This window comes from Lynx rufus, unplaced genomic scaffold, assembly GCF_022079265.1.
Source record: "Lynx rufus isolate CCGP_SWC_20201006 ecotype Redwood Valley unplaced genomic scaffold, mLynRuf1.p SCAF_6, whole genome shotgun sequence".
Taxonomy (NCBI): Eukaryota; Metazoa; Chordata; class Mammalia; order Carnivora; family Felidae; genus Lynx; species Lynx rufus.
In genome coordinates this window covers 9,641,171-9,655,350 of record NW_025814878.1, presented here as the reverse complement: position 1 = coordinate 9,655,350, position 14,180 = coordinate 9,641,171, and the positions used below count along the sequence as shown (strand labels likewise).

Below are 14,180 nucleotides of genomic sequence, written 5' to 3'. Positions count from 1 at the left end.
ATGACAGGTGTGCCTGAGTGGCTCAGTAGGTTAAGCATCCGACTTCAGCTCAGGTCATGATCTCACAGTCCGTGAGTTCAAGCCCCACATCGGGCTCTGTGCTGACAGCTCAGGGCCTGGAGCCTGCTTTGGATTCTGTGTCTCCCTCTCTGCCCCTCCCCCACACACGCTCTGTCTCATCTGTCTCTCAAAAATGAATAAACATTAAAAAAAAGTTAAAAGAAAATGAGAATGACAAAATGTCTTAGAGGACTGCTGTGACGTTTAGACAAGCTGATGAATGTCAAGTGCTCAGAACCATGGCTAGCACAAACAAATGGTGAATCACAGATTATAGTTATTTTTACCGTGTGTACGGGTATGTTTAAACCATCAAAATTTACGGGAGGTGAACCAGTGTATCAAGTAATTTACATCTGAATTTTCATATGTTCACAGTTTTATATTTCTGATCAGAACATGAGTGATTCTACGGCCATTTGATATGTATGGTGTCTGACCCACTGCTGGTTAAGAGAGGCTTAGGAGTCACCGAATCAGCATTTACTCTTAGGAGTTACTCATGTCACCATTAAACTCTCTCCCTTCCTGTTATGCTCCTAGTACAAAATTTCAGAAAAGTAGTATATTAATTCCTTTCCTCCTCCCACTTCTGTTACCTAACTCCTGGCCCTAAACTCAAGAAACGGCTTAAGCCTGCCCTGCCTTTTCTTCAATCTGTTATGCCATTCTAATGTGTGATTTAATTCTTTTTAATGTTTATTTTTGAGAGGGAGAGACACAGAGTGTGAGCAGGGGAGGGGCAGAGAGAGGGAGACACAGAATCCGAAACAGGCTCCTGGCTCTGAGCGGTCAGCACAGAGCCTGATGCGGGGCTCGAACCCACGCACCGTGAGATCATGACCTGAGCTGAAGTCGGACTCTTAACTGACTGAGCCACCCAGGTGCCACTCTAATGTGTGATTTAAAAAGCAGTAGGGGCACCTGGGTGGCTCACTCAGTTGAGTGTCTGACTTCAGCCCAGGTCATGATCTCACGGTGCGTGGGTTCGAGCCCCACGTCAGGTTCTGCACTGACAGCTCAGAGCCTGGAGCCTGCTTCGGATTCTGGGTCTCCCTCTCTCTCTGCCTTCCCGGGCTCATGCTCTGTCTCTGTCTGTTTCTCAAAAATGAATAAACATTAAAAAAAAATTGTTTTAAGCAGCAGAGGAATAAACAGAGGCCCCGAAGGAACACACAAGCTGAAAAACCTAAAATCAACCAAATGTCCACTCATCAGCAAAATGATTTTATCTCAATTAGAAAAAAAAAAAAAGGCAAGTCAGACAAGCAGAAATTGTTGAAAGTGAGGATAAATGTACCCCTCCTTTTACAGATGGGTAACTGATCAGCGGGTTCCCAGAGTCACTATGAAGGTAAGCACACGCTGATACACAAATCACAGGGATCCACAGCTAGAGTACAGATAGTTACTGGAGTACAGGAAATCAGTTATGTGCGTAAGGCTTAGAAATGCTAACACTATCTGTTCTTTTAAGGCTTCATGGAGTTAGAAAGAGCTGAGAGGACATGAGATTCAGCTGCATGAAAGAAAGGAATCCTGCCAACAGGAACCAGGTAAGGCCACAGTGGGCAGGCTGTGTTTGGCAGGAGACCCAACAAATTTACTGAAACTCACTAAGCAAAATCACAGGATATTAGGTTGGATGTCAGAATTACTTGTGTGACTACTACAGCTGACACACTTTGTCTGGGCTGTAGCGAGAAGAGCAGGAGGAGGCACAAAAAAGATAAAAGATGAGGAGATAAGGGGGCCTCAGTCCAAGAACTATTCCAGTAGAGGATCTTCCCATAACTGTACTGGAGACGGCAGAAGCCACCTGTTCTACAATCAGAATTGCAAACTGGCAGCTCAGAGACCTATCCAACTCAAAAGTTGACCCATATTTGGGGCGCCTGGGTGGCTCAGTCAGTTAAGCGTCCGACTTTGGCTCAGGTCATGATCTCACGGTCTGTGGGTTCGAGCCCCGCCTTAGGCTCTGTGCTGACAGCTCGGAGCCTGGAGCCTGCTTTGGATTCTGTGTCTCCCTCTCTCTCTGACCCTCCCCTACTTACACTGTCTCTCAAAAATGAATAAACATTAAAAAAAAAATTTTTTTAAAGTTGACCCATATAGTGTTTTTTTTTTTAATGTTTATTCATTCTTGAGAGAAAGCGTTGCGGGGGGGATGGAGGTGGGGACAGAGGATCTGAAGACGGCTCTGTGCTGACAGCAGTGAGCCTGATGCAGGCCTCGAACTCACAAGCCATGAGGTCATGAAATGAGCCCAAAGTCAGACACTGAACGGAGTCTCCCAGGCACCCTGACCATACAGTGCTTTTAAAATTTGAATTCATCCTCAACAACAAATTGAGGTTTCACACAAAAGCCAGATTTCCACCAAGATCTGACCAAGTGGAAGACCTGGCAATAATCAACTATCGAATATAATAGGAATAGAATATAATTAGGAATGAATATAATTAGGAATAGAAATAACTCAACTAATGAATATATTATTCACTAAAGCTGAGGAGGTGGTCCCAGTTCTCCAGCCCACGCAGCCCCTCCCACCCGCTAGGTCCCTGCCTGCCTCACCATCATTCGTTGCTTATCGGACCGGTCCGTGCTAAAAACACATACTAACGTGCACTCAAGTGCATTCAGTCACTACTTCCATGAGAAAATACATTCTGAGTTCCAAAAAATTATAAATAAATTTTTAAACACAATCTGTTTTTACTTAGCCATTCCAAGGATTTTTGCAGACTTTCTGAAGATTGTCACCTTTCCTTCTTTCCCTGTCTCCTGTTTAGTTTGGCTCAAAGTTCTGGCCAGCATCACATAAACTTACACGGCTTGCCACACTACTTTCTGTATCCTTAAGCCTTCTGGGACTCACTCTCTCTGTAAGTTATGGCTTCTTCCATTAATAAATGATTTACAAAGTTTTCCAGATTGATTTGCTGGATCAATCTTTTTTTAGGTTTATATCCTTTGCTTTAAGTTTCTTTTTTTTTCCTTTGCTTTAAGTTTCAAGATTGCCCTGAAATCCATTTGGTAAAGGGAAAGAGGCCCACGGAGTGTGTTGTAGTCCCGTTTTTTCCATATTAATTATATTGTTATGTTGTGAGAAGCTTCCGTTTTCATACGTCTTTTTCTGGATTTTTATAATGAATCATATATATAGTGAGAGCACAAATTTCAGGCTTTAGGACAGGGATCAACAACTTGTTCTTACGTAGATGTGCCAAACCAACCTCAAACACTTACTCGATTTAACACTTAAATGTAGGCCTTTCTATTTTAAAATGTTAAAAAAAACAAAAACCTAAAACCGAAAGCCAAGAAAGCCACAGTGTTTCAATATGTGTTTTGTTTTGCTGGCCACAGAAAACATGTTCCAGCAGATGGGGCTAGAAATCTATATACGATCCTTGCTTCAGTGCATCACACGCTCTGATGGAACACTTTTCTTAAAAAAGAAAGCTTATTTTTATTCACATTCTAGTACTGAAGAAGAGTAATGCATTACTGTAATGTTGCCTCTAAATACGAAAAGAAAAATGCATGTTTTCCTGTTATGTATAGACCGTAGATAAAAGTTATACAACACAGATACGTTTTACGTCAGCAGGACAATGCTTTAGCTTTTAAGTTTCTTGACTCCACCCCACGGCGAAAAAGCCTTCTGTACACACAGTACACAGATGCACGTGGGCACATATACCAATACGTGACACAAAAATTTCATGAAATAGTATTCATTTCTACCACGATTAATGCATTCTGATGCTTTCTATTATATTTCGCTAAAAAAAAACCCCAAAAAACAACAAAAAAACCCATCGATTAATAACAATCCACTAGTTAACTCTGCAGTACAAGGACGTGCCCGCCTCCATGCTGATCAGAGCAGTGGCTGTCATCCTCTCGCATCCTCTTCCTGATATGAGATGCACCAACAAGGAACACCGTTGCTGCCAAGATAAACTACGAGCCAACGGCAAGTGGGCTGAAATCTTAGTACGTTACGATCTCTGCAAATGACACTAGGTAAAGAGTTGATTCTAGTACAGCGGGTAGTGACTAACCTCACTCAGTCAATTCTGGGAGCTTGCTGTGTGGCACAGGAAAGAGGGCGAGTCAGGAGCACGTGGGGGAGTGAGACAAAGCACACCTGCTCTCTGGTGCAAAGCAGAGTCCTTCCTGTCTGTGTCCAGAGGGGGAGAAAGGGCTATCCCACCACTAGGGACTCCCCAGCCCCAGGATGCCCATGTGGAAATGGGGTGGCCCTCCATGTGGGGCAGATAAAAGCCAGTCTTCGGCCCTGGGGATATAGGACCTAGCCACACTTCAAGACTGCGTTCGCCCATGAAGAGTAAGATCATCAGAAATGATGTTCCAAGGGGGGGCCTGGCTGGCTTACTGGGAAGAGCACACACTCTTGATCTCAGGGTCATGAGGCTGAGCCCCACATTGGGTGTAGAGAAAATAAATGCTAAAGAAAAAATAAATGCTTTTAGAAACATAAGATTTTCTATTATTTCCCTGTGCTCTTCAGAGAGACCACATGCTGCTTCTGTTTTTGCAAAACTGCATCTGAGGTCACGCCTATTATGTTACATAATATCTTGTATCTAAGAACCCAGCACGTATATGACTCCTTAAATTTGGTGATAGAAAACCATAGTTCCTCATAAAACTTTTTTTTTTTTTTAAATTTTTTTTTTCAACGTTTATTTATTTTTGGGACAGAGAGAGACAGAGCATGAACGGGCGAGGGGCAGAGAGAGAGGGAGACACAGAATCGGAAACAGGCTCCAGGCTCTGAGCCATCAGCCCAGAGCCCGACGCGGGGCTCGAACTCCCGGACCGCGAGATCGTGACCTGGCTGAAGTCGGACGCTTAACCGACTGCGCCACCCAGGCGCCCCCCTCATAAAACATTTTTAAGTTTTTTTTTTTTCCCGTTAAAGAACAAAAAAAGTATAACCCAGGAGGATTCCCTTCTTTAACCATTGGGCTTCTCAGAACTAAATGTTCACCTAGATTATTCACACCAGGTAACAGTTATTTCTCTGTTCATGTCAATTGTTTGCTCCATTTCAAATGTAATACTTTCATTATCTCATTTAAAACTACATTAAATTTTGAAGATCTGCTTCAAATCCTTTCCTGGAAGCAGAAAAAATATCCTCAAAAAAAAAAAACAAAAAAAAAACAAAAAAAAACGAATTCAAGAAAATTGCCTCCAAGTTGAAGGACAGCCCAAAGAAATAATGTCTCTTTGAGAGTTTACAACCAATAACTTATAAAAAAAAAAAAAAAAAAAGTGACACCTCTGACCATATCATCCTCTTCGTTAAGAAACTTGACTATTGGGGCACCTGGGTGGCTCAATTGGTTGAACATCCAACTTTTGATTTTGGCTCAGGTCACGATCCTGGGGTTGTGGGATCAAACCCTGTGTCGGGTTCTGCACTGAACATTGAGCCTGCTTGCGATTCTCTCCCTCTGCCTCTCTGCCCTGCTCACACTCTAAAAAGAAAAAAAAAAAGACTATTCTCTGTGCTGCTAGGTGTTACAAAAGACAAAATGGAGATCTTCCTCTTTTTTTCTAATTTTTTTTTTTTAACATTCATTTATTTCTGAGAGACAGACAGGGCGAGAATGGGGGAGGGGCAGAGAGAGAGAGGGAGACACACAATCCGAAGCAGGCTCCAGGCTCCGAGCTGTGGGCACAGAGCCCGACGCAGGGCTCGAACTCACAAACTGTGAGATTGTCACCTGAGCCGAAGTCGGACGCTTAACCAACTGAGCCACCCAGACCCCCAGATCTTCCTCTTTCTTGGATCTGCCGTGAATTCAGGTTTTTACACTTCATGTCATCTGTCACTTAAATACTGCATTTCCCAAATGATCACAAAGCTAAACAATACAATTAAAAAATCAGGACCTGTGGGGCCCCTAGGTGGCTCAGTTGGTTAAGCATCCGATGCTTGGTTTCAGCTCAGGTCACAATCTCATGGTTTGTAGGTTCAAGCCCCGTGTCAGGCTCCATGCCGGCCTGCTTGGGATTCTCTCTCTCTGCCCCTCCTCTGTTCGCTTGTACGCTCTCTCTCAAAATAAACAAACCTAAAAGTAAAGTAGAAATAAACAAAGCTAGAATCCAAAGTAAAAATCATGAATCAATCCTAATGTCATAACCTGAGGATCAGTAGTGAAGGTCTATCGACCTTTTTGAAGGAAGTGAACTATGCAGTAAAAACAACAACAACCCCCCCCCCAAATTAAACATGCTCAGAGTCTACTCAGAATCAAGATTTTAAGACTGACATTCTAACCTGTTTTCTGAAAGATTCAGAAGGCCTGATTGTTTTAAATATTCTCAATTCTCATTTTTAATGTTGATGACCATAGACATGAAAGATCCCTTTGCCTCTCTTCTCTTTCTAATAAGTATTTGTTACATATAAGACACAGTTCTGGGTACTATACAAGGTATAAAAGTTAGCAAAGGGCTTGATCTTAACCTTAAATAGTATTTATCATGTAGAAGGGAAATGCAGTTGTATCTGAAAAATTCTCACAAACGTCTAACAGTGAGTAAAAACACCCTCTTCAACCCTTAAAGGCCAGAAAAGCAGAAACCTCTCGCTGTTTTCTGACTATACCCATTTTCTGTCATTTCACTACCCCATCCCATACAGTTACCACAGGCTAATGAATGCTTACCTGTCTGCATAGCTACTGAAAATGTTAAAAAATTATTTTTAAATGTTTATCTTTGAGAGAGAGAGAGCGCACGCCCACGCACATACATAATGGAGGAGGGGCAGAGAGAGGACAGAGGATCTGAAGCCAGCCCCACACTGACAGCACGAGCCTGATGTGGGGCTCGAACTCACGAACTGTGAGATCATGTCCTAAGCTGAAGCTGGGCGCTCAACTGACTGAGCTACTCAGGCGCCCGTTTTTTGTTTTTGTTTTTAAATTTGATGAAGAATTTCTACAGTTTGATTTTGTTTAATGGGTGTTTTTTATAATACCATTCCAACACTGGACTTAACAGTAGTCTTTTTTCTCAAAGTTTCCTTAGGCCAATAACTAATCTTTTCATAAATTATATTTTTATATTTAATTGCCTATTTTTGCCTTTATATGTAGTATTATTATCATTTAAGTAGCCTTCACACCCAGCGTGGAGGCCAACGTGGAGCTTGAACTCATGACCTCAAGATCAAGACCTGAGCTAAAATCAAGAGTCAGATGCTTAACCAACTGAGCCACCCAGGTGCCCCTCTTTCTATGTATTATCGATTCCTAAAATTAAGATGCTGATTCCCTTTGGATGTCACAGGTTTTACTATCAGACTTCAAAGCCCTTGCTGCCAGATCTCTTACGTTCACAGCAAGGCTGTGGCGCAGCGGGCACTCGATTACAGTGCAAGTAAGGATTGTACGCACAAGGCACCATCACACATTTACCTCATTCACAGAGAGAACTGGAAGGTTGGTCCTGGATGGCTGCCTGGTCCTCGACGCTTTCAGTGGTCTCTTGATTTGCGGAAAGTCTTGTTTAGGAACAACCGTTTCCGTTGATATAGATGAGTACTGCCGCTCTAATATTTTTATAAACCACTTAGAACCTAATAGATTTGGTTTGTGAGTCACTTTCCTGTGAGTACTAAACGATTTCCTGGTCGGAAGGTGCACTTTTTCACCCTGGCAATGTGCAGCATTTAATGGAGACAGTATGTTTGTATTTGGTATTTTCTGACTTGTTTCCAGGACCTGGGACTTACTCAAATCACCCGCTGCTGTCTCAGGAAAGAATAAATCCAAGTTCTGGCTTCTCGTCACGGTGCTGCATACTGTAGTCTCAAATTCCTTAAGCGGTTTTAACGTTCGATGAGCAAGTCTTTGGCACTGATACACTTTTGATAAAATACAGTGAGATCCGGCCAGGGCTCTGAAAAGTCTGGCTGACATTACCACATCCCAAGCTAAAAGAAAAAGAATTAGAGGTTCAAGGCTTTTTTGTTTTTGTTTTAATGTTTTCAAATATATACAGTATCTTCCTAGGCAATAAGCATATTTCTGTAAAAACATTTGCAAAACAAATACACCTTAGCCTAAGTGTAGAAAAAGAACGAGGTTAAAAAAAGTCAATGCAAGTGCTCCCCCCACCTTTCCTTTAATCAACCTCTGGCCTTCTTTCTGGAAGATTACAACACTAGAAAGCTAGTGACATGACAAGGACCTAAAAAAGAAAAATAGAGTGATGGGATCTTTTCGTTTACTTCATTAGCATTTGAACCATTAAAAACAATCTATACTTCTAAATTCCTTTACTCAAAATTTATTCAATGAGATCAACAATGAGTTAGGGCCATGAAAGGACAGAGTTCCTGCCATCAGGTGCTAATGGTCTGGAGGAGACAGGCATTTTCAGCTGCCCATTATAACTCAGTGGAACAGGCCCTAGGTTCTATGAAAGAGCTACAGTACAAGCTGCGGAGGAAACACACTAGGAGCTCCCCTAATTCTACATGAAGAGTCAGGAAAGGTTCTCGGAAAGATTCCAGCTGCTTCTTATATGGCAAAGGGCTTTTCAGGTTGAGATGGGCCTGGTAGTGGGGGTAAGGGATGTGAGAGACACGTGTTCATGCTCCAAAAGAAAGAGACTGCATATGTAAATAATCCCCTCCCCTTATTTAAAAAAAAAATTTTTTTAATGTTTTTATTTATTTTTGAAGGAGAGAGAGAGAGACAGAGCATGAGCGGGGGAGGAGCAGAGAGAGAGGGAAACACAGAATTTGAAGCAGGCTCCAGGCTCTAAGCTGTCAGCATAGAGCCCGACGCGAGGCTCGAACCCACAAACTGTGAGATCGTGACCTGAGCCGAAGCTGGACGCTCAACCGACTGAGCCACCCAGGCACCCCCCCCCCACCTTATTTACAGCATAAAATATTTGTTTTGTAAAGGCAAGCCTATTAATAGGCAATCAATACTAATAATTCTTTACAAAAATAGCATGTTAGGTGCTAGAGATAGAACAGTGAATCACTGATCTCAGAATTCACAGTCGAGCTGGGGAAACAGAATAATGTGATTAAGTTCAGAACAGAGCTATGTGCCAAGAGAAGGGAGCATCTCAGGTGAGGGTGGGTAGGACATATTGACAGAGCATCTCAGGTGAGGGTGGGTAGGACATATTGACAGAGGTGATATTTGAACTGGGTCTCAAAAGGGCAGAGGGATCATCAAATCAAACACTCTAGGTACAGAGTACTGTTTGACCACCAAGGTGCAACTTGAGGGGAGGAAGGAGTAAGTTGCAGATTAGGACTGAAAAGGAGCCCACTGGTGTCTGAAAAGGAGCCACAAAAGTGTCTACAGGTAGGGGGAAGCCACAGCTTCTCAACGTGACACTCACACGGTCAGATGTATGTTGAAGAAACCTACGTTCGGTAACAAGGTAGACCGGGAACAGAGAGAGACCAGGGCCTTACTGGGTACTTTCTACACACTAGGCCCTCCGCTTTACCTCACTGTTACCCCGGGAGGCATTTTACAGACCAAGAAGCTGAGGCCGAGAGGCAGACACCCTTGCTGAGACCTAATTACAACCGAGGCTTTTCCAATTCCAAAGACGACACGGTAACCACTACGATTTACTACCTACCTCCAGGAGGAAGAGGACAAGGGTGAGTCACGGCGAAGCGAGGGGGGCAGAAGCTGCTGTTTTCAAAACACCTCAAAAGCTGGAACTGGGTGTTTAGTTCTAGTCCAACGAGCTACTACACTTGACCTTTAATTAGTACTATTCCCTGCCGGCTCAACCAGTGGGTGTTGAAGAACCTAATTACAATACACGTCGGAAATTTGTATACACAGAGCCTTCCATTCTCTTCGAGGAAATTCTTACCTTGAAACTAAAGACTGCCTTCCTACAGAGGCTACGCAAAGCACTAGGACAAAGAATGCAAACGCTACCAGACAAACAAGAAGTGTGTTTTCTCTTAATCTTTGCAGAGGAAGACACATGTAGCATTTAAGGTGTCTCTCTGTCTCTCTGTCTCTCTCTCTCTCTCTCTCTCTCTTTCACACACACACACACACACACACACACACACACACACACAATTTCGGCTTTGTGAAAAACTGGGGCGCATCTCAGTAAAGTTAAATTTTAATTGTACAAACTAAATCTAAAGGTTGAAAGTATGTTAGAGTGTTAATGACTCTAAAAAGCTCTGCGTTACGTTTTGTGCAGATCCGTGGTGGAACGCGGCTCTTCCAATTCCCCAGCCCGAGTTCCCCGACCGATCTTGCGTTCCACCCTTCCTGCATCGCTCCCTCCCACGGTCATATGCTCCTGGTGGCATAGTAGCCACGGAGCGCATATGGTTACTGAGCACCTGAAATGTGCTTCAATAACACTGAATGCTTTTTGTACTTTGTGTTTTATACTTAATACAAAAAAGTAAAACATCTCCCTAATTTTTACACTGATAAGTTGTTGAAATACTATTTTTGGATATATTGGGTTACATAAAGTAAATTAAAATTGATGCCACTTGTTTATTTTTATCTTCAAAACCTCTAGAAACCTTCGAATGCCGTTATGCGGCTTGCACTGTATTTCTATTGGAGAGTCCTGCTCTAGACATGTCATTATCAGTAATTGTAACCGCATATTCTCAATTTCAAGCATTCTGCTCCAAACAGCATGTCTGGTCTTTTTTTTTTTTTTTTTTTTTTTGAGGGGAAGGGCTAAGTGAGTGAGGGCAGAGAGAGAGAGAGAGAGAGAGAGAGAGAGAGAGGGAAAGAGAGAGAGAAAGAAGGAAAGCGAGAGGCAGGGCTCACCCGAAGCGGGGCTCAAGCTCACCTGAAGCAAGGCTCGAGCTCACTCAACATGGGACCCAAACTCATGAACAGAGATCATGACCCGAGACGAAGTCAGATGCTTAACAACTGAGCCACCCAGGCGCCCATGTCTGGTCTTTCAAGCTCACTCCTCCTCTTAATTCCAATTCTTCATCCCCAATAGGACCGAACGGTCCAATGATCCAGACACCCTTTCATTGTCGCTCACTCCCCACTCACTCCACTTCTGCCATGCTCAGCCTATATTCCGTGGTCTACCATCTCTCGCCCATATACCTCAAATCCTTTGAATCCCTCGCTCATCCACAGGCTCACATGACATAACATCAACCAGAATCAAATATACTTCCCCTTATTTGTGCCTGTACTGCATCTGAACATGGCTAAAGGCAACCAACCAACCAACCAACCAACCAACCATGCCAGCTGGTCTCACTCTAGAATCATGACCACTTCCTTTAGGAGCACCTTTCCTGCTGCTCAACAACCTTAACCTCTTTCCCCACCACAGTCTACTCTGTGCCCTCTCCTCACGCCTCCAATGCCTCCTCACTTCCTCTGTCATTGACAAAACAGAATCAGAAGAGAATTTCCACACGCTCTCACCATGATCTGCCTGCCCGCCTACTGATTCCGTGCCCATGGATTCTGGCTTCCCTTCTGCTGGTCCCATCTGGAACCAGGTCCTCCACAGGCACGCCAAGTCTCACCCCTTCCTGCCTGCAGCAGGAAAGGTTAAACTCTTTCCTATTTCGTGCTATTTATTTTTCCATCTTTCCGGCACATTCCTATTAGTAGATAATTGTGATTTAATTTCTCTCATCTTATAAAAACAACTCTTCCCTTCCATATACTATTTACTCTTTCTTTGAGTTCCATTCCTTTAAAAGCTTTATTTACTGTCTCTAACTCCTGTTCTCTGAGTTTCTTGAGCCCCTTCCAATCAGGCTTTTATCCCTGCCACTTTACCAAAACCCACTTGTTAAGGCCACAAATGACTTCCCTATTTTTAAGTCCAATGGTCACTTCTCAGTCTTCATTGTACCCGAGTTATAAGCAAGACCAGATTAGTTGATCACTCCACCCTCTTGGAAGCACCTTCCTCAAGTGGCTTCTAGAATACCACACTGGCCACTTTCCTCCTACCTCACTAGTGGTACCTTCTTTCTCCTCTGTATTTTCCTATCCCATCAACAATTGAAAGCACCACTGCTCAGTATTTGGGCCATTTTTCTTCTCTATTCTCAGCTCCTTAGATGTTATCTACACATCGATGAATAGCAGGTGTCTATCCCTACGTGAAAAATGTAACATGCTCAAAACTGAACTTCCAAAATCTTCCCTCAGATTCTATTCTTGCCACAGTCTTCCCCATTCACAAAACAGCAATCATACCCTTATCTTTCTTTGTTAAAGGCAAATACCTATAATCCGTCTTGCCTCTTCATTCCCCATACCCAATCTATCAGCAAATCCCACTGGCTTTATTTGCACCAGGTCTCAACCCACACTGCTACCACCCTGGTCCAAGTGGCTGTCTTTCCCATGATTACCTAATGGGTCTCCCTGCTTCTGTTCTTTGCCTCCTACAGAAGCAACCAAAGTGAACCTTTGAAGACGCAAGTTGGATCACATCTTTCTTCCTGCACAAAATTTGATGCTGGCCTCTCATCTCATCACCGTAACATCTCTTGTAGCTCTATGTCTTGCTCAGTTTGCTCCAGTCACTCTGTCCTTTGGATCTTTGTGCTTTTTGTACTTACAGTTCGTTACGCTCTTTTCCTAGGACTCTGTAAGGCTCATTCCCTCACCTCCTTCAGATCTTTGCTCCAACAGAGTCCTACCCAGTGAAATCTTCCCCAACCACTTCATTTAAGATGCACAACCAAGACCCACTCTCTATTTTCCTCCACTTTTTATTTTTCCATTGCATTTAACATCACTTGCGGACCTCGTATTTCTAATTTGTCAATTCATACAACAAAGATGAACTGAGTTCCTATCACGTGACTGACATGCCCGACTTGCTGGTAATACACGTGAAAATAAAAGACGAAAATCCCTATGTCTTGAATCTTACACTACATCGGACGTGAAAGGCCATAAACGGGACAAGTCAGTAAGATAGATACTAACTAGCGACAAAGCTAGGGGCGCCTGGCTGGCTCAGTCCGAGAAGCGAACAACTGCTTGATCTCGGGGCTGTGATTTCCAGCCCCACATTGGGTGCAGAGATGATTTAAAAAGGAAAAAAAAAAAAAAACAATGACAAAGCTGAAGAAGAAACCATAGAAAAGAATAGATTTCTCTTTCTCTTCTCTAGAATGTAAGCTTTTTGAGGATAAGATTGGTCTTCCGTTCATGGTCTTCTGTGACCATAGTGCCCAATATACAGTAGGTATTCAACTCACATTTTCCGAATGAAATACAAGGCAGCTACTCAGTTACTTGACACATTTTATACTTTTTAACAACAATAATACCAAATAAGAAAACCGTATCATCCAAGCTGCGATTCAACGGATAAGTGGCTCTAACCTTTGGGAGCATGCCTTCCAATTCCTTAAGCTCAATTTTAAAAAAATCTTTGCGGTAACCGCTATGTACTGGCTCAAAAAAGGGCTCGCTCAGTATTTATGGATTGCGTGCTTTTTTCACTTCCAGCTAAGTCAACCAAAGATCACCGCAGCGGTACCGGTGAAACCTGTGACCCGAGCGATTCAGAGCTGCCCGGGTGCAAAGGTTGGGGCCCCGGTGCAGGACCATACAACCAGCTAGGGAAAAGCAGTGCACTAACCTCTCCGCTGGAAAACACGAGGGATGTGCCAAGCGAGCAAGCTTACGCGACCCTCCTGCAAGTAAGACTGCGGCCGCAGGTCCCGCTTCCCGCAGTCAGCTCTGCCGCTCGGGCGGCCCTCCCAGCGCCCGCACTGCGCAGGCGCACCGAACTCCGGGCCCGCAGAGCGTGAGCCGCCCGCTGCACGTGACAGCCGGACCACGTGACCAGCGTCGCCGCGACCTTTTCCGCTCCCCAGTGCCTGGGACCTCCCGGTCCCTGCTTGCTTCCGCCTCCGCCCGCTTCCTTATTCCGCTGCTCTCGTCACCCTCAGCTGTCCCCGCCCTCGTCCCCGGAAGATCTCCGCGTCCCCGAGCGCGCCGTTGTTTGTCTCTCGTACGGGCACCAAATAAAGTTTTTTCATTCAAAAGCATTTTTTTTTTTTTTAACCCACGTCCCTCCCTTTCTCA

The 14,180-nt window shown here is 43.8% G+C and overlaps 1 protein-coding gene across 1 annotated transcript in view; it reads right to left on the bottom strand.

Moving 5' to 3' along the window:
- Positions 1-13,831, bottom strand: part of RMND1 (required for meiotic nuclear division 1 homolog) — a 44,577-nt gene extending 30,746 nt beyond the window's left edge. The window contains exons 1-2 of the mRNA XM_047101807.1: positions 13,732-13,831; positions 7,530-8,047 (exon numbers count right to left, since the gene is read on the bottom strand). Coding sequence (XP_046957763.1) covers positions 7,530-8,033 — 504 coding nt within the window. The 5' untranslated portion in view covers positions 8,034-8,047; positions 13,732-13,831. The remainder of the gene's footprint in view (positions 1-7,529; positions 8,048-13,731) is intronic.
- Between the last annotated feature and the right edge of the window lie 349 nt (positions 13,832-14,180).